Source organism: Archocentrus centrarchus, chromosome 21 (assembly GCF_007364275.1).
Source record: "Archocentrus centrarchus isolate MPI-CPG fArcCen1 chromosome 21, fArcCen1, whole genome shotgun sequence".
Taxonomy (NCBI): Eukaryota; Metazoa; Chordata; class Actinopteri; order Cichliformes; family Cichlidae; genus Archocentrus; species Archocentrus centrarchus.
In genome coordinates, this window is record NC_044366.1 from 5,134,142 (window position 1) to 5,154,874 (window position 20,733).

The following is a 20,733-nucleotide window of genomic DNA, read 5'->3' on the forward strand; positions in this document are numbered from 1 at the left end:
CTAATTCAGCAGTTTGACGTCTCTCACATGTGAGTAACACAGAAATTTAAAGTGAATCACAAACTTCATTTTTCAGTTTCTGACAATACATCTTGACCTCAGGTTGTCTATTATCCAAACACTTGGCCATGTGTCCTATTTGTTAATGTTTCTCAGTGTTTCAAGTTCACCAGGACACTAATCTTTTGATGTTTAATGTTTTACAAATGCTTTTATCCTGCAGCGATAGAAAGCTGTTTGTTTTTTTGGCTCCCCGTTTATGGAATTTATGAATTATTCCTACTGGGAAAATAAAGGGACAACTAAAAACTAATATGCAGGATTAAAACAAACTTTTAGGTTAGCGAATGTTATTTGAAAAATTTTGAGGGAGAAAAAAAAAAAACCCATCCAGACTGAGCATCCTTGAGATCTGAGACTTTGTCATTCCTTTATGATCAGTTTCATTGTAGCGATATTCCTAGATCTCAGCAAAACTCTGTGATTTCAGTAATGTCCAAGATCCCTCCTTCATCTCAACATGAAGGGCATCATTCTGCGTTTTGCCTGGAAGTAGCAAATTCTAGAAACAAGAGGACACAAATGTCCTTGATTTGTCTACGTTAGCGTATTTTTCTGATGATGTAAAGTTACACTTTAATCCAGGGTCCAATAAGCATTTCCCTGTGTTGCTTTGTACTTTCTCTCCTGGAGGTTAATGCTTCCTTCTTGATCTCACGCACATTAGTCACAGGGAGAAACATGTGTGTTCCCAACAGCTCAGAGTCCAGCAGAAGCTGAGTTGACCATGCCTGCCCCGTGGGCACAGACGATTTGTTAATAATGTCTTATAGCAATAGAGAGGGGTTTATATTTAAGTCTGTATTTTTGAGTCACAGACTGGGGCGGGGTGGGTTTGGGAGTGTTACATAAGCCTGGTGGAGATGAAGTTGATGCAACAGAATGATATCACTGCTGAGACTATGTTTGGGCCCATACGGATGACTGTGATTCAAATGGTGCGTTGGCCAGGTGAGCAGTAAATTAGCGCAGACAGTGACACGCAGCCGTTACTTGTTCTAAAGGAATGCAGTTTTTTTTTTTGTTTTATGGATAAATCAGAAAATAGAGAAGCACACTTCAAATTCCAGTCACATCTATTTTTTCAGTTGCTCTCAGCTCAAAGAATATTAAAGAGACATTTCACCCCAAAACTAATGTTTTTCTTTCCTTTAGTCTGCCATGCTGTTCAGCCATCTGGAATAGTTTGGTGTGAAATGCCCAGTTTTAGAGATACTGATGGTAGATTTGTCTTCTGTCTCTTGAATATGATGTAACTAAATGGCAGTTTCACATAGGAACTATTTTCCTACCAAAAGAAGTATGCAGCCAGCACACCGGGACACCATTAATGCTCACATTCTGTCACAGTGTCTTGATCACAGGCCTCTAGTCACAGGTAGACGGCCGGTACCTCCTGCAGAGTGTAAAGGTTGGCAGGTGCAGTCAGCAGAAAAAAATAGCTCCTAATTGAAAGTGTGGATTTGTTTTGAGGAACTGGATCATGTTTTCTGGTGGCTAAAATGATTTTAAATTACATTTTGTCACTTTGATGATGGAAAGTGCTATTTAGTAGAGTATGCAGTATTTTTAAAGCAGATCTCTGCAAAGCTGGGTAATTCACACTAAAATAATCAAAACAGGTAAAAATAATCTAAATTTGATTTGGGGGTGAGCTGTGCCTTTAATTGAAAAACTTCAATATTGCCATCACATCTTTTCTTGTCCTTTTAATTTTGTAATCACACTTGATTTTGCTCAAATGTTATCAATAATGTAGCACCTATAATGGATTTTGAGGGGGAACTTTGTTTGATTTACACCTTCCTTTAATCCTTGATGAACAGTCAGCATGTTGCTCATGGGCCTTCAGCACTTGCTCAGGCACTTGCTCAGATTGTGGCCCGGGATGGATTCCCAAGTTTTCTCCCGTGCAGATGTTCTTATGGAAGCCAGATTTTTCCAGATGACTTGTGTCGTGATTAAATGAAAATGAGACTAACGCCTACATGTCTGTCCTCCTCTTATGATATCAAGTGGCCTAAACATCCATTTATCCTCTACTTTATAGCAACTCTAACACCCGTTCCCCTGATGAAAAAAAAATTGACTTTCTCCATAAAAATGTGATCTCATTTGAAGCACAGAGACATTGTCAGGCTGTGCAGAGGTCAAATCTCTGGCCCTTTGTGTTGGCAACAGGCTTCCATGCTATCAATCCCTCAGTCTGGTCCAAGGCTTTGGGCGGATTAGGCTGCTTTGACTCCAAACTTTGCACAGTCCCGATTGCGTAACAGCCAAGTCAGAAAAATAAAGGCCTTTCTAGTTAAGACTGCATCGGGCACAAAGAGAGAACAAGTGCCTTGTGTTGTAGAGTGTCCCCGTTTGGTCCTTGGCTACAGGGGCACAGGGGCAGGGGTATCTGCTAGGTGACAGAACACAGTGAGCTGAGGAGTTAGCACTTCACTGTGAAGATTTTAATACTGTATTATGTGCACTTGACTTACAGGCTGAATTCCTCATAAGAATACTTCAGCTTATGTACTAATGGCTAATCTTGAAAGTTTTGATGCTGCTCGTCCATAATGTGTGGGAATGAATGACTGGTTTGGTAACTTTGTATGGACATAGCTTTAGTCCAGCTGTGGGCCAAGCACTCCTGCTCTCTCTGTATCTCTGTTTTATCTGCAGTTGAGGTCTTTGCACTGTAAAAGGACATGCAGCAACCCTCTCATCTTGGACATCTTGGCCGCTTGTGGACGATTGAGCTCATAAACCTGTTTCTAGCCGACTTGCATCGTTCCCCAATAAATGCCAAATGTTCATTCAGACCTTCAGGTTCATTCAGGTGTTGGAATACCTATTGCACAGTTAAGGCTGCTTTATGTTTATCTCCCAAACATTTTGAATCAAGTAGTGGAGGAGAAAATAGGCTGAGCAGTACAAAATGTTTTCTTCTTGGATGCCACTGTCTTGTTTATTGTTACTGGCCTGGCACGCACTTCTGTATGGGTCGCTCTCTTTTCTCTTCTTCTGAGCCAAAGAGGTGGAAAGGCACCGGAGATCAACTTTACATGAAGAAAGGGCCTACAGTTTTTGCGAGAACTCACTTCCATTTTGGTTCCACTGGGAATAATTGGCCTCTCCTCCCTTGTTATTATTTAGCGTCTAAAGAGAAGTCTATTCATGCACTATTCCTGGTCTTTGTCAGAACACGATATTCTTCACTTCACAGGGGGAGAAAAAGTGTTACACTAGCATCAACGAACTTCCATTTCCCTCATCTGAGTGCCATCAATAGTTCCTGAGAGGCAGGAATCTAGGCACAATCACTGCCTAGATTCAGTCCCTGATAGCGTTACCTCAGATTTATGTGTTTTTACCAAAACAAAGCTAGAAAGGGAAGGAGCCAGTGGGGGATTGTGGCTTTGTTGCTGCTGCACTAAAGACTGGTTGTTTAGGTTGCCGACTGACACAAATAGGAATGGCATATGAAGGGATAGTTGGAACTTCTTATGCCATCTTGGTCAGATGCAAAGAAGAGACTAGTGACAGAATGTGTATCCAAAAAATAATGGATTATGGTCAATTGAAACTGATGAAAAACTGAAAATGGTAAAAAAGAAATCCTTGAACAACTACTTCTTCCACTAATTCTTGGTGAGTAGTATGCTACAGAAATACCACCTACTAAATGGTCATAATCTCATCTTCAACTTTTTAAAAATTCAGGTGCCCTGTTTTTTTTCCTCTTTCTGTCTCATGCCTTAAAAAGTAGAGTAACAGCAGTCATTTGGGACACTACAAAGTTATACATAATACACCAAAAACTGAGTTTTTGTTGGCTGAAGGTACTTAAGATAGAGTTTAACGCAATGTAAAATCATATTGATACAGCTCTAATATCAGGAAGTATCAGTTAGGAGCAAGACCAGCATGTGTCCGAGACATTTATGAGGATGTTGACTAAAACAAGAGCCGACAAGTGCTTTGAGGAAGATCTGCATAAACTATCAAGGCTTTAAGGGAAATGTTGTGGTTCTTACTTTGTAGTAATTCCAGACCGTGGCTATGAAGAGTTGGTTCATCAAAGCTTCTCTTCACCTCTATGGTGAGATAGCTGCAGCCAGCTCATCAGACGCTCTCCTCATTTGGCCCTCAAGATTTTCCTTTTGCAGCTCTGCTGCTAACGACCGTTGATGACTTTTCCTGAGACACGGCCTCATCCAGGATGAAACATAATGCTCTGCAAGGATGAGCTGTTGGGCTGATTTATAACTCATGGTGTGCGTAGGTTATGGCTATGCTTTTGGGTTTGTTTTTAGAAGTATCTGTGCTAAATATAGTTACTATGTCTGACCGGTAGTGGCTATAGGTTACCAAATACCTGGATACACTTAGATAAGAGGGGATATTATTTGATGCCAATCTACTTTGTGTTCATCTTTGAAGTTTCTTGTTGGAATACAGATATTACTACTTGTAATCAGGACAGTGTTTCCTAGGCTGAAGGGATCGATGGGAATCAATATGTTTTCCCGGCTGCTCGAGCCCACCATCCATTACCGTGGCCTTTGTTTCCCCAACTCCAAAGAGTCTGCACTTACACAGATTGATTCACAGTGGTTTTTCTTTTATATTTAATGAGCTGCAGGGCAAGTGTTCATTTAGCAAGGACAAGTTCCTGTACTTACATTTGACTAGGCACTGTGGGTGTTGGTATCAGCCAGACTGTGCTTCCATGTACATCCATGGACCAAGTCTCTTCACAGTAATAAGATTTCTACCGTGACTAGCACCATGCTATTTTATTTCAGATCAGCTTTATTAACTTGCACTGACTCTTTTACATTAGTTTTGACAAGTAAAATTATTCCAGCCTAGGAAACCTGATAGCCTCTTGTGTGTAGATCATTTATGAGGCCACAGTATTACTTTAGTAGGTGTCCTCGAGCCCAGTCATGTAGTAAAGGCTTGCTTTAATGCCAAATCAATAGTAGAGCCATTAACTTTTACCAAATATGGCACCAGGCTATAAATATATACTCTTACACCTTCATGTTAAGATACTGAGGCTCTTTATTCATCCAGGCTTCTTAAATGTAAATATTTTTGTCCGGCTATTAGTGTTTGTAGCACTGAGGCCTTGGGGGATATTCTCAGAAAGTGTTTCCTCATTGCTTTTTATTAATGCAACACTTGGGGCCGGAAGACGTGGACTCCCCCACCCCGACTAGTTTAGATAGCAGTGACCACACACACTCTCACACTCTTTCTCTCAAGAGCACCACATGTGTGTTTATACTTTTAAGCTTGAGGAGAAACATGCTGTAAGGGGGTATCTATTGCCACAGGGGGTCATAGCTCAAGGTTCAAAGGTCACACAGTTGCACCATCTGGCCCACAGAACCTCAAAATATCTGGGACCACCTTCTAGCTACAAGCCTTCATAGAGTTTTATTTATCCATTTTTCTGTTCTAATACAGTACTTATGAATGGGTGAGTGTGTCCAAACTTGACTGGTATTGTAGATGCAACAGTTTATTGAAATATGCAAACACTCATTGAAATACATTATATAAGGTATAAACAGAGCTTGAACAATTCTAATGAGCTTGAAAGTCAATATTTGGTGTGACCACCTTTATTCTTCAACACACATGAACTCTATTTGGCAGTTTTCTTGTAATGTCTTCAGGAATAGTTCTCCGGGCTACTTGAAGGACATTCGGAGCACCTCTTTGGACGTTGGCTGCCTTTTGTTCCATTTTCTATCAAAATGATCCCACACTGCTTCAATAATATTGAGGTCTAGTGTTCCATTGTGTATTATTCTATCCAGGTATGCTTCAACTGCATTGGCAGTTGGGATCATTATCATGCTGAAAAATTAAACCACTGCCAATCAGATGCTTTTCGGATAGTAATGCCCGGTGAATCAAAGTCTGACGGTACTTTTCTGTGTTCATAATTCCATCAATCTTGACAATATCTCCAACACCACTGGCTGAAGTGCAGCTCCAAACCATGACAGAGCCTCCACCGTGTTTTACAGATGGCTGTAGACACTCACAGTTGCACCTCTCTCTTGAAACAAACACTTCAAATTTGGATTCATCGCTCCATCAGACCTGTTGCCACTGATTTTCAGTCCAGTTCTTGTGTAATGTGGCATACCTCAGCCTTTTCTCCCTGTTTCCCTTCCATAAGAATGGCTTCTTGACAGCTGCCCTTCCGCTGAGAACACTTCTGATTAGGCTTCAGTGAACAGTAGATGGACCAGTTGCATCTCTCAGGTCGTGTGTCAGGTTTTTGGGGCTTTTTTTTTTGGCTAATAGCTCTTTTGGAATCACCTTCTTGGTGCAAAAATACAATATTATGTCTGTCAAACTGTGTTATCTTTGGCATTTTTCAACTAAACAAATGGGGATAATGCCCCCATTTGTTTAGTTGCGTTAGTCTCTTCCTCAAGCTCTTCAGATAGCCTGAGGGACTATTACTTAAGACCACTTTAAAAATTACAAGAAAGTCTGGCTTCTTGGAAGCAAAATAGATGAAATGAAGGGTGGCTCAAGATATTTGCACAGTACTGTACATCAGTCCAGACTCCCACTGTATCTCCTGATCATAATCGTGTTGTGTTCTGTCTGCTTATGTGCCCCTGCTTCTTTCTAAAGCATTACGTGATACAGTGTTTGTCACCGTTCTCTAATGGAGCGGATGTAGACCAATTGGTCATTCCACAGCTGTCAGACTTGGTTCAGTCTCTCCTGCTGTGTTATAATTAGTTAAAGCTATGAGGTCTGGGCTGCAGAGATTCTCCTCTGAGTAACATGCTTGGGATCACTGAACAAGTATTTACCTCCTAGGGATTATGTAAAAACACACCAGCATGGACACGCAGAGTGTAGCGTGTCATACGTACACATGACCTTTCTTATCACATGAAGGAACCCTGTCAAAGGTTATTTGTAGAGGCTCACGTTGGTTCATTTCATTTCAGCAGCAGACAGCAGACATAGCAGCATACACAGAAGCAGCCTCAACATAAATAGTCCTCCTCCCCTAAGAAAAGTCTCACAAGTGTAAAGTGACAGATTAGATTTCCTGTAGTACAAATTCTGCCGATCAGTCCCGTCGTATCTGAAGTGAAAACGCAAGCTAATTAAAGAGGGATGACTATACCGGGCTTTAATTGGATGGGACAGTGACACCATTGCACAACTAGAGTCATTGCAATCATTACCATCATCAACATTGCTTAAAAAATAGACCAGATGGAAGGATATGAGGAAGACAAAAAAAAAAACGAAGGGAGCTGGTGATAATCTGTTAGTCTAACTAGGAGGATATAAAGTTTGTGGAGGCCACAGTCATGTGTTTATTTTCAGTCAGAATGGCGCATGTGATTGTTGTCCATTGTTCTGGATTGTGCTGTGAAATAATAAAGTGGTTGTCCTACATGCTAATAAATACAGATGGCGATGTGATATGACGTGCACCACACACTTTTCTAATGGTGGGAAAAAAAGATTGTTAGAAGATGTAACAAACAGCTGATATAAATCATCTAAATCACCATTTATCTATTGTTTTAGCTGGACAGTAACTACACACATAAGATCAACATTTGCTGTTCTGTTTTTTTAACCACTTAGCTTTTCTGTTTTCTCCATCAGCCTGCACCGGGGTGGAGTTTGCGCCCTGCTTCCTAGCTTGGCGAGTGCTTGTTAAATGACTGTTGTGGGACGATGTAGCTCTTTCCATTACATGAGTGTTTGACACTGATCGGCTGAAGGATGGGCATCTGTGTTTACCTGGAAATGTTATTCAGTGTGTCTGGGCAACTGTATTGAAAAGATGTTCTCTTAGAATATAAATGTCCATAACTCACAGCAAGCCATACATTATGAAAGTAGATATGTTTGAGAGAGCCTCACCTAAAGGTACTGATGTCATTTGATCAAACTCTATACTGTGGAATTTGGTGGCCCCTTACTCTCCACCTCTCACGTAAATCGTTAAATAGCCTGTTGTGATAGACCTCCCACATACGCACACATAACAGGGGCAGCCTTTAGACCAGTGCACGCCACCGAGCAGCCAGCAGCAGCAGCTCTCTGTCCAGACAGCAAGCTATTCAGGAGAGGGAGGAGGAGCGGGAACAGTAGCCAAAACCAACTCCTGCTGTAATCCTTAATGTCCCACCCCGGGGGCTACTCTGCAGGGCTTTTCCCAGCTTAGTTTGGGACTGTACTCTCATCCTCTGCTCGCACAGGTAGGGGAACCACCTCCTGCTGAGGTGTTTCTACCATTTCCTTTGACAAGGCTGTGACTTACTTTGAGGTAGCTTGTTAAAGTGCTGTAGCTGAAGCAGTGAGGATGTCAAATTAGCTGCGCTGGAGTCACATTTGGCTGCAGGGCAGGTGATTATAAAGGCACTGAAATGGAGAAAGTGAGGTCGGCTCTTCTTTCACGACTTATGTCTATGTTTATCGGCATGACTGATGCATTAAAAGTGTGCTCGTGTGTGTATATGTGTGTGTGCTCATCTCACTGGATACCCAAGTAGTTTCATGGGCTACATAAACATGTCATGATGACTTGATTTGGAGTGTCCTGTTTTATCAGTGAACTTTTCAGTAGAGACTTCAGTGAATCATCCACAATAACAGCTACCAGAAATCTGAACACTGTCATTCTAATCGGTATGTACAGAAAATGGTAACTACTTTGAGTATTGAGATGGTGACCTGACTCAACTGCTGGTTCTGTATAGACCGAACGTTGGGTCTCCAAATGGCATGTGATTCTGCAGTTTCTGCAGAGCACATATGGAGCACAAATCTACCAAAGTAAACTCGCTAAGGGATTAGTAGTAGAAAACCTCCAATGTTTCTGTGACCAGGAGCCACCAGATCTGTTTCCACCAGCGGCCTGACAGTGCGCCATTCCCCTGGCAAGTAGCCCCAGCCCAGTCAAGGAGACCTTGCAGTACCCAGCTTGTGTACGCCCACTAAGCTCCATTACAGAGCCCCGTATTCACTAAAGCTGAGATGGAGATATCTATAAGGTACCGAGACACAGACGGCGTCTTTGTGCAGTTCCGTTCCCAGCTGTAAAATCTGAATTGGTTATCAGGGCATGCCTAATCATGTGTTATGAGTGAGGAACTTTAATAGACAGTGGAATAGACACGAGGAATTGTTTGAGAAGGTACTGTTTTTTCCCTTTACTCTCCCGAAGTATGTTTAGCTGTCAGTAAATGGTGTGCAGGGTGTAGGTTGCGATTTTTGTTGGCATGACGTTCTTGAAGATTGGACTCCCATTATGATCACGTGGAAATGCTGCTAATTCGGTTGGCATTGGGTTACTGCGCTGGCTGGATGAGAGAGGAAAAAAACGTGCATGTAAGCTGACGTGTATAAATGCACGTGTGTTTTCAGACTTTTTTGTTTTGTTTTGCTTTGGGTTGCATAGGCCAGAAAAACGTCACCAGGCCTTCCTTACTCAGTGAGGCAGATTTTTCCAGTGATGACTAAAACTTTCTGATTGGGGCACCCTACTTCCTCTTCGTTAGACTTGGTTGTGGCTGAACAGTATACTCTGTGTGTGTGTGTGTGTGTGTCTCAAAAATCAAATCAGCAGCAAATTCATCTGCTGATAGGCCAGTATTTCTCAGGTGATACAGATTAATGCAAGTGGCTGGAGAAAGTGTAAGGCAGGCCCTTGTGATTTCATCGTTTTTTCCACAGCACATGCCACAGACCCCGCTCATTTCCTGAAGTTGGTAGAATAGGTGGACATGAGCCAGTGTTTAATTTTACTGCAGCTGCTTTGGCTGTGCCCGCAGAACCTCTTCATACCCAGCATCTCTCTGATAGCTGCTCACACTTTTTTCCTTCTTAATGTCTCGATGAATGCCATGTGCTTAAATTTAGAAAATTGCACATTTATTTCTGTAATGGTCAAATTGCTGTGGCTCTAAAAAAAAATACTTGGGCAATAGAAAATTAAAGGGTTGAGTAAAATGTAGGCATTGTTGATTGTTTTATTTGGCTTAATGTGACTCTAATGATGCATTTTCATACTTGTATGTTTTAGAAGTCATTCATACCCAAGGGCCCCTGGACGGCAGCCTCTATGCCAAAGTTCGCAAAAAGGAGTCTGTTGAAGGAACAGTCACGTCGAACGGCCTTCCACCTTCTGCTGTTGAACATGCTTTACCTGCGGTTGACCACGCCCTGTCTGTGAGCAGCGACTCAGGAAACTCTACTGCCTCTATCAAAACTGACCGAACTGATGAAGCAACAGCAGCTCCTCAGGCTTCCACAGTGAGCCAAACACACATCGCTGCGGGTGAGGAGCTACGCTCAGTCCATCAACAAGCTCCACCCGCCCAACAATCTATCAGTCCCCAAGAGAAAAAGGAACTAGAGCAGCTACTGAGTGGCTTGGAGGGGCCCATGCACAGGCAGGCCTTCCTGTCCACTCCAACATCTGCTGTTGGAGGGATGCTTCACCTGGTGCCTGCACAGGTCCATGTTAATGGGCACAGTAACATTGACCGTGAGACTGACATTTTAGATGATGAGCTTCCTACCAGTCAAGAGGGCAACAGCGTTGACAGCCTTGGGACATTCTCTTCCACAGATGGGCGGGCTACACCAGCTGATCTCTACTATCAGTCTGAGTCCATTATCAATGGCCAGGACCATGTGCCATATCTGGAGCGCAGCGTCCCCGAAAAGCCTCTGGAAACCGTCCAACCACAGCTTGGCAAGGCTGTCACATTGCCCCACAGTGGTTCGACCCCATCCTCGGGTAGTTACATGGCTACTGAGAATGGCAGTCTGTACCGCTCTCAGTCGTTTGGTGCAGAGCCAAAGTCTATGCCACAAGCTCCCACCCGCACCACTAGTAGTAGGGATGCTGTCCAGCGTGGTCTCAATGTTTGGCAGCGGTTCGGCGTGCCAGAAGAGCCAGTAACTGAAGGGCTCACTTTTAGTCCGCCTCCCACTCTAGCAGCCATGCCCAGCCACCACAGCCTGCCACAGTTCCCTCATCGCCACAGCGCCTCGCAACAAGAGATTGAGCAATCAATTGAAACCCTTAATCTCCTCATGATGGACCTGGAACCAGGCCGTTCACTGGTGACAAAATCCCAAAGTGTTCCACTGCGGGAAAACAGTGCTGTAGTGACCACTCAGCCAACCTTTTCACAGAGCCAATCCAGGCCCTCCTACCAGGCTGATTCAACCATTCACACCCACTTTTCAGGCCCCGTGTCCAGCCACTCATCACCACCTGTGAAACCCAGTACACCAGAGCCTGCACCTGTCCAAGGATCTCTGAGTTACACCTCTGGAACAGCTGCAACTAGTACTTCCTCACAAGCCCCCCCAACTGTAAGTGGCCACATCAAGACAATCAGCACTTACCCACCGACCATGCTGCCCCAGTCTGCAGAGGCCTCGGAACCCCAGAGAAGCCCAAGCACTGCCTCAGCATCACCCCAGCCAAGAGATAGTGAGCCTGATGAAGTCTTCACTGTTGAGGGTCTGGTGGCCCAAAGAGTGGCTGGTAAGACCACACAGTTTATTTTATGCTTACACCAAAGCAAATCTTTACATTTCTATGCAGCAGGTTGTATCTCCAAAGGTATTTAAGTGATCTCACTGATTTTTATATTCTAAAAAAATAACAGATATACATTCTAATTAAAAAAAAAAAAAACAGCTTTAAAATCATTATTACTACAGACTGCATGTAACTACAGACTGATTGTAAGGGCATGAATCTCCACCTACAGTACGTTCAGCTTTGTGTGTCAATAATGCACATATGTAAATGTGTAAAGAAAGTTATGGATAAATTTGACTCGTGGCATTGTTGCTTTTTTCACAATTTTTATATTTATCACTATAATATAATTTTTGTGATTTTTTTTTTTTTCCCAAAAACCATCATGAAATAAATTTGATATTGCAATAGTCAAAAAGAAAAAAAAGAGAGATGCAAGATTTGGAGTCACACAAACGTTATACTCACTTATGCCAATTTAGCAAACTGTTCACATCTTTGAGAGCACAAAATACCTTTTGGAGTGAGCTGCCAAAAAAAAAAGGTGTTACTGATATTTGCCTTACTTTCACTTTAGTTTCTAGTTCATGTCATAAAGCTCTTGTATACAGCTCACACAGCCCATTTCTAAATGATATAGCAGGTGTTAAGAGTTGACAGCGCTGTTCGCCTGACATTGTCTCTTTCTAAAATATTGCTACCATGAGGTCTGTCACAGAACTGACCAGGTCATACACTCCTACTACAGTCATGTGAAAAATGTGAAAAACTATGCAGTCCCAAGTAAATACAGCCTTACTGTTTCCATAAGAAATAAGACTGTAGAACATGGTACCATGGCTTAAGTTGCTTCTGTAATGTCTTTTGGATAGATAGACCAAAGTGGAGATGTTTGTCCATAATGCACAATACCATTTTGTTGTCTTTTAACAACAAAAACAGCACATCAGCCATACAAATGTGAAGGACGGTGTTGGAGGGGTGACAATTTGGGCTTGTTTTGCAGCCACAGGACCCGGGCTTCTCTGTATACCAAAGTATTCTAGAGTCAAATGTGAGGCCGTCTGAAAGATAAAGCTCAGCTTATATTGGTTAATGCACAGCAGCAGATCTCCAACAGAATGGGTGAAAAAGAAAAGAATTAAGGTGCTGCAACGGTCCAGTCAAAGTCCAGACCTCAACCTGATGCTGTGGTGGGACCTGTGCATAAATGTCTGCCTGCAAACCTCCATAAACTGAAGCAATGCTGTAAAGAAGATGGGGCCAGAGTTCAGAGACTGAAAGTCGTACAGAAAACCATTCCTTAAACTTACTGCTGCTAAAGGAGGTTCTGTAAGCTGCTGACTCATGGGCTGCACTTAGTTTTTCCACAGGACTCCATAGAGTCCAATAGAAACTTGCTCACATGACTGACTAAATTTGGTTTATGATTTTCCTCTCTGTCCTTTGTGGCAGCAAATGTAGAACATGTAGTGATGACTAAAGTCAATGCCATCATGTGTGCGCTGTATCTCTCTTGGAAAACACTGTTCATTTTCCTGCGTGTCACATCATCAGTCCCCATCACTCAGGCTCAAACAGGAAGTGTTCTCTCCAGTCCAGCAGGTTGAGTATCTCTAGATAAGCAGTGGAGACACCCTGCAGAGCGGTAAGAAATGGAACAAAGTCCAACAAGGAGGAGTGCGATAGCTATGACCTCAGACAGCGAACATGACAAAGAGGTTTTCCAGAATCAGCAGTATGTTCGTTTAACATCAGGAGTTAAAATACAGTGTACTACTTCTACTGCCTTTTACTTTTTTAAACACAAATGCACTTTTGCAATTTGTTTGGTGACTGTAAATTATGTAACCTCTTATTTTCAGGAAAAACCATCCTCTATACGAACAGAAAATTCCTGTTATCTTCTTGTTCTCCTGTTCTTAACAGAGCTCTCATCCTCCATCTGCTTCTTTCCCCCTTTTTTAGTTTCATGCTCATCATTCTTCTCTTTCATCATTCATCTGTTTACCCAGAGTACTCGGCTCGTGTCCAAAGTGTCATCCCCAGCATGACCTCTTCTCAGTCTGCGCACCGCCGTTCTCACTCCCTCTCGGGTTGGTCCTCCCATCCTGTCTGAAGGAACACTTCAAGGAAAGGAAAAAAAAAAGGGAGATCCCCTTTTTTTCTTTTCCTTTTTCAAGTGTTTCTTCAAACCGAGTCTGTATCTGCTTTGCCTTTGATTGATGTGGGCTTTGGTTTGCATTTGACAGTTTCTCGTGTTTAATACTGGACTGTGCCCATCTGCAGTGGCTCATTTTCTCTTTTTATTTCACTTCCTCCCTTTCATACATTTCCCTCTGTCATCATTGGGGTTGAGGAGCATCATCATCATCATCATCATCAAACTAACCACTGATTCATTTCTTCGTACATACTCTCCCTTCATCCCTGTTTGTTCTGAGCTGCTGCTTTCTTCTTCAAGGTTAGTGAATTACCCCAACTGTGGCGTAAAAAGGAAAAAACCTTATGGGACAATGTTAAAGTTTCACAAGAACGACACAGGGGAAGCACAAAGGAGTCTCTGTCCCTCGCCAGGAGACTGCATGTCACAAGATCCGTTTTGCCAAACTTGGAGAACAATACCGAGGCCAGGATACACTGGGCTCATTCAAGGCTGCTTTTTTTCACTTGTGCTACTTTCAAGATTTACAAAGCCAGACAAAAGACACCGAATGTAAAAGAGGGACCACAGTCCTAGTTGGAAACATCACTAAAGCTGTATATGTCCCCTGAGAACCAGTGACCATGATGCAGACAGGATTGTTCTGTGTAAAGGGCTCAGTCTGGCCTCTCTACCACAGACAGTAAGATCCTTTGCAGTGATGCAACACTGCGTCACAGTTAAATGTTAAAGTTGATTTTTAAGAAGCTCTGAGACTACATCTGCAGCCGTGACATTTATACACCAATAAAAACAAAAGTGCAGATCATTAGGTCGGCTAAATTCTCTCATCGATCTGAACAGTTTGCCAGGACTACGGTCTGCTCGGTCTCGCCTTAAATGCCCTCTGAGTCGCAGGTGTGCACATATGGAAAGTGCATTTTTCACGTTAGAAGAAGAGAAAAAGCCACAGGATCGCTATCAAGTTTATATTTTTTGAATTCATGCCATGATAGATGGATTTTAAACAGTTCAGAAATAGGAGAGGAGAGAAAAAAAAAATCAGTTCAAGGGATTACCAGTAGCCCCAGCTGGAAACTATTAGCTGTCACTAAGGCAACAGCATGGTGTTTGATAGTGCTCTGCTGTAGAGCAGTGTATCATGGGTACATCTGGCTGTCAGTTTCCAGGCTCAGTGCAATGGTGCGTTTCTGTTCTGGGGGTGCAGACTGCATATTTTTAAAGCTGTCAGGATGAAGGTTTTGGCCAGTGCTGAAATATTTGAGGCATTCTCCTCAGACCGGCACCGTTTTCTGTCCTTTAAAAATGATGCGTGAAAACAAAACATAAAATAATAATAGAAAAAAAAATAAGACATGCATTTGGAAAGTTCCATTCAGTTTTGGAAAAAAGTCACAGGAAATTTTTGTTAAAGCGATGAAAGATAACTTCACTCCCAGCTATCTGACGGCTACATTTTTATAGCTGCTATCTGCAACTTTTCTCCTAAAATATTTGGCCAAGTCTTTCCTGCCTCACTTCAAAGTGAAGCGCAGTGAATGGGGTGATCAATATTTTTAGTTTCCACAACAGTCAGGCTTTCAGGTTGTGTCTGCAGATGTCCACAGAAACATCTGCCAGTGGTGAGATAAGAGAAGCTCTTTGTCACATCAGAGTTTCCCACAGAATTAGCAGCAGGGCCTTCTCACATGAATTATTAAGTAATAGTAAGTAATTAAGTGCATATATAAGTATGCACTTTAATAATAGTTAATAGTGCATATATACTTTGATTATGGTTTTTTTTGTTGCGGCTTTTTTGGGTGAACCTGTTGTGCACCTGCTGCAGGTTCTGGTTGGCTCACACCTGATCTCCAGAGCAGAAGATGACCTGCTGGCACCAGCAATGCAAGACGGTTGAGTGTGATTCTGCAGAATGATTTCAAAGACAGGTCCAACAGTGACCCGGTCAGCTGGTATACAGGCTTGAAGTGTCTGGGGCTAGCTGGGTTAGCGCTGACTTTCTAAACAAAACCAAAAAAGCTCAGTCACTAGTTAATCCAACGTGGCTGATGTTAAGCTCTCAGATTAAAATAAATCTATGCTAAGATGAGTTGCAAACGACAGGTAGGTGGGATCTCCAAGCAAAGTCTGTGTAGAAGCCTTTATCATTTATCTCCCTGCAAGACATTTTCTCATTTAGGTGTGAAGTCGAGGAGATTTAAAAGTAAATAAAGAGAAAAATCAGCACAAATAAACACTGAGACAGAACCAGGTCCATCAAATGTGTTATAATACAAATGTTTGAAACAAGACCACAAGCATCACCACAGAAGTTATGATCCGCACTGTTACCCTCTTTGTTTCCTAAACCTGATGTTTTCCCCTTCCTCCCATTAACCTTCATCCTGTTTCAAAGCGCTGGGCAGCCAGTGGTAATCTTTCACATTGGCTTTGCTGCTTCAATCCTTTGAATCAATGGTGCTGACTATTAGCATAAAACCCCTCTTTATTCCAATCCTGTTTGTTTTATGCTGCTAGCTTTCTCTCTGGCTCTCAGGTCAAATCCGATTAATAAAAATCAGCTTATTGGCTGCTCTGAGGTTCAGCCAAAACATTCAGTTTGCACCAGCGTATCAAAGAGTTTGTAACAGAGTGTTTACTACAGAGTTTTTTGGGAATACCAGTCATGGTGTGGGTTTCTTTTGAATAACACCTGTGACCTACAGGCTTCTATTTGATGGGCAGCTAATCTATTCTTAACTTTCTGAACGTGCATGTTAAATCTGAAAGAACCTCAGGCTCCTGCGAACGCTTTGCCTGGTTTGTCTGCTAAATGCACACAGTGGCCTGTGCAGTGAGCACTCACGATGGCTGACGACCATTAACATCCGGTGACGGTGACGGAAGCCGAATAAAAGAGCAGCACTGACCTCATGCTGAGTTGTAACACTCGCCCACTTTTCTTAGGTGTTCAGGCTCGTGCGATCTCTTTGGATGAGCCCACAACTGCTCCCCGCCGCCGTATCACCAGCGAAGGCCAGAGCCAGAATGGACCTGATGACAGTACATCTCCCGATGTCCCGGTTCGCTCCCCCATTCGGTGTGTTTCTCCAGAGTTTGTCAACGCCATAGCGATGAACCCCGGTGGACGGCCAAAGGAGGTAGAAAACGTACATTTTAGAATTTTTTTTTTTTTTTAAACACTCTCTCTCTCCAGCAATGATGAGAGTTTGCATTTGCTTTCCCCACTCCAGAAAAACATGCACAGCTATCGAGAGGCCTTCGAGGAGCTGGAAGGAGGCCCCATCAGTCCTACACCCACAGTTGGTGGTGAGGCGTTTCCCCAAACCCCTGCCTTCCCCATCTCGCCACAAACCCCTTACTTCAACCTGTGTAAGTCCCCCCTCCGGCTGACAGAGGGCACCGTGGAGCTCGGGTGTAATTACATGCAAAACTTTTACTTTTATTAAGATTTATTTATTATCCTGACATTTAACAACAGATGATTATTTTTATCCTTTTTTAAAATTCCATAGAAACAAACACTGGAGACTTACATGTTACACTACATGCTTAGAAACCACACACACACCACGCAGGGGGCCTTAGCTAGAAATGAAGGCGGTGCACAAAAATTGTACACACATCACAGACATAAACAAGTATTTAGAAAAATGTGCAGTGACAAAGTGCTTTTTGACAGTTTCAGGTCTGATCTTGTTATTGCTGAACTCACGTTTAACAGCTGTACCTGTAGACAGATGTGGGAGTAAACATGAGGGGACCGCACGTGTTATGAAAACATAGTCAGAACTCCAGGCGTCTGTCCCCAGGTATTTCTGGTGGTCAGAAACAGTTTTAACAATGTTTTTTTGCAATTTAATGTTAAACAGTTAAACCTGATGAAAGTTTTGACAACCAATTTATGGACGATACAATCAAATTTTATAAATTCGACTCTGAAAGGTGAAAGACAGAAGAGCAATGAACCTTTCTGATGGCCAGCAGAGGGCGACTCCCCTGGTTACATAACTCGAGAAAAACCCACTTCTTACTTGATCTTTGACCTCAGTTAGCACTTTACTGATTGGTTTATGTTCTCGACCAGTAGTTTCAGGTCTTATTAAATAGAACGTGCAAAATTATGTTCACCAATTAATGTTAAGTGGTTGATGAAGCAGGGTAAGCAGGCTACTCTGTGACCGACAAATGCCAAACCTGAGGCTCAAAATCAGGAGTTTACAAACCAGCGGGTGACATTTATCTTTTCTGTGCAGTTTATGATTGAACATTTTTACCGGTTTCACTTTGACCTGCTTCTGACATACATATATTTTTATAACTTTATGCAGCACTGATCAGCTTACCAAAACTCTCTAAAAGTTTACAAGGACTCTTTGCAACGTAGGTACTTGAATTTAAGACATTTCTCTTTGTGTTGGCAATTTAATACTGCAGATGTTTTTAATAAACATCTGCAGTATTAGTATTAGCAAACAGAAATTATATCTGTACAAACCAGAATATACAACCGTGGGGAAATATCCACATACATTCATCTGCCCCCTGTTGGTCTCTCATATACCCCACAAAAAAGGTCATGTATTACATAACATTTTCTTAGCCAGCTCTGCCAATTACCTCATCCAGTCCTCTTGCGTATCTCCCCCAGGACACTCCCATAAAAGTTAGTTATAAAACACACACTGTATTTTTAACACCCATTTTGTGGCACAAGTTCTCTCCTTCCACTCAAAGCAGGAACACTGCGTTCTCGGTCACACGCAGCAGAACATTTTTTTCATAAAGGAATCTTAAATGTTTGCGAAACAGATAAATTTGTTGCATAAGGTATGAAAACGTGAAGATGGGCCACAAAACCTTGTTTTTCAGCTGAGCACAAACTGTAGTTAACTGGTCACCAGTTAACAGAACAGTTTTGCAACTCCTTGCAAAACTTGTTGAAGGCGCATGGTTGGCAAAGTGATGAGCACACGTGACATCAGATTTATTTCCCACTACACTGTCCTCTGAGTAGTGTGTCTTCAAATCACCTGTTCCTCCCTCCAAACACACAAATATCACCACCTGCGATTAAAGGTGACGCACCGCGGTCTCGAGTGCAAAGAATTGATTGGGATTCTTTGGTAAGTGGAGGATGCACGGCTCTACCGGAGTTCCACTGTCCCACGTCGTCAGCCATAACGACCCCTGCCCCTGTAATCTACCTGAGTGACCCCACCTTACCCGTCACTTACCACAGTCCTGCACTGCTTTGGCATGAGAACCACACGAGAGCAGCACTTTGTTTAAACACTGCTACACACACACACACACACTATCATGAACATTTACCCTCTACAGCTGCTGCCCTCAGTGTGGTTGTTATTTGTGTTTGGGTTCATGTTGCTTCTTTGTTTCACTGCAGCCAGCACCCTGCCTCCCCTCCTCTGTCAGTCTTGCCCAACTAATGCGTCTTGTCCTGATAATGCGTATTATTATTTATATTAGCGCTGGAAGGGAAAAAGGAGCAGTGGGCATTGTAAGAGTTCTGATAAAAGACAGGAAATGCATTGGAAAGAGTCACCAGGAATATAACACATTTATTCTTAGGATAATTAGAGTAATACAGGTCTAATGGCTAAGGCCTCAGAGGCAAGTATTCCTCTCCTTATCTTTTCCCTCCAGTGTCAATACAGCAGAGACTGTGTCAAAGCTTTTGTTTTATTACTGTCAGTTAAACTGTTACTGGTCACATGCATGTTTTGCCCCTCCATCAGAGCATGAGGCATGGGCGCATCCTTCTCAACACTGCACTCTTGTGTGTTAATCAATGGGAATGCAATACTGTGTCTTGACAGCTTTTTGCCTGTTAATTGAATATTAAGAGGTTTAAACACTAAGTTAACTAGATTGCCTTTTAATTTTCTGAAGCTAGTGATGAGTCAGTGTTAAACAGTGTGAGCAGGTAGCAGCTGTCAAGATGTCTGTAACGTACCGTGCTGTGCAGTGATAAATGTCTGACATCTCTTCAGGTCGGTCCCCTCCCGGCCTTGCCAAGACTCCACTGTCAGCCTTGGGTTTGAAGCCCCACAACCCAGCAGAAATCCTCCTCAATCAAACAGGCTCAGGTTGGTTAAAACACTTTTGATATTCCAGTTTTTTGTGGTCAGTCTGGTAACTCAAACACCATTAGATAAGATATAAATGTGTCACAAGTTTCCCTTTCTTTCTAAAGATGTCAGATAAATATAAGCACACATTTGAGTTCAGATCACCTGAGAAACCCAGAAATAAAAGCAGTTTGGTCAAAAATTACATTTTCTTTCTTTGGTTTATCCCAATGATGCTTCACAGATGATGAGAGCAGTGAGGGTGAGGAAGGTAAGAGAAGGTTAAAAAGCCGTGGATCATCATTGACTTTTAATCTCATCCCATTTTTCTCAACATGTTTGTTCAGTCGTTTTCCACCCACGTGTCATGTTTGGCAGAGCCATTGCCATCACTCGCAGCAGCAGCAGCAGCAGCATACACTGTTTAAGTTATTTCCACTTTATGATTACTATTTTTTTTTTTACATTTTCTCACCCTTATGGACAATAATAACACACCTCACCCTGTAAAATTATAAATCAGAAACCCACTAAAGTTTTCTATGTTGGCTTTTTCTTTCATATGCAGCACCAAGAAGTTATGTGGAGTCTGTGGCCAAGTCAGCAGTGGCAGGAGGAGAGCCACGCACATCACCTCGAAGCCTTAGCCCACTGGGAGATGCTGCAACCAAGCAGAGAAGTCCAAGTCCCACCACCACCCACACACTGAACCCACCTTTGTCCAGCAGCAGTCCCATCCAGAGCTCACAAGGGTAATATAGATAGTTCAGTTTAAGGTCAGGTCTTAAAGAACTGAACCATAAATCCTTCTTATAAAGAGCAGTTTCTGTTGCTACTGAAGTACGTTCACT

The 20,733-nt window shown here is 42.5% G+C and overlaps 1 protein-coding gene across 4 annotated transcripts in view; it reads left to right on the forward strand.

The window, feature by feature from the left end:
- Nucleotides 1–20,733, forward strand: part of tns1b (tensin 1b) — a 210,939-nt gene that overhangs the window by 179,441 nt on the left and 10,765 nt on the right. For 2 of the 4 annotated variants that reach the window (XM_030757954.1, XM_030757956.1), the window contains exons 18-22: nucleotides 10,145–11,623; nucleotides 16,737–16,930; nucleotides 17,024–17,162; nucleotides 19,805–19,900; nucleotides 20,451–20,634. In XM_030757954.1, the coding sequence (XP_030613814.1) occupies nucleotides 10,145–11,623; nucleotides 16,737–16,930; nucleotides 17,024–17,162; nucleotides 19,805–19,900; nucleotides 20,451–20,634 (2,092 nt within the window). Of the gene's footprint in view, nucleotides 1–10,144; nucleotides 11,624–16,736; nucleotides 16,931–17,023; nucleotides 17,163–19,804; nucleotides 19,901–20,126; nucleotides 20,154–20,450; nucleotides 20,635–20,733 lie in introns of all 4 variants that reach the window. The other 2 variants (XM_030757953.1, XM_030757955.1) reach the window with 2 other exon arrangements.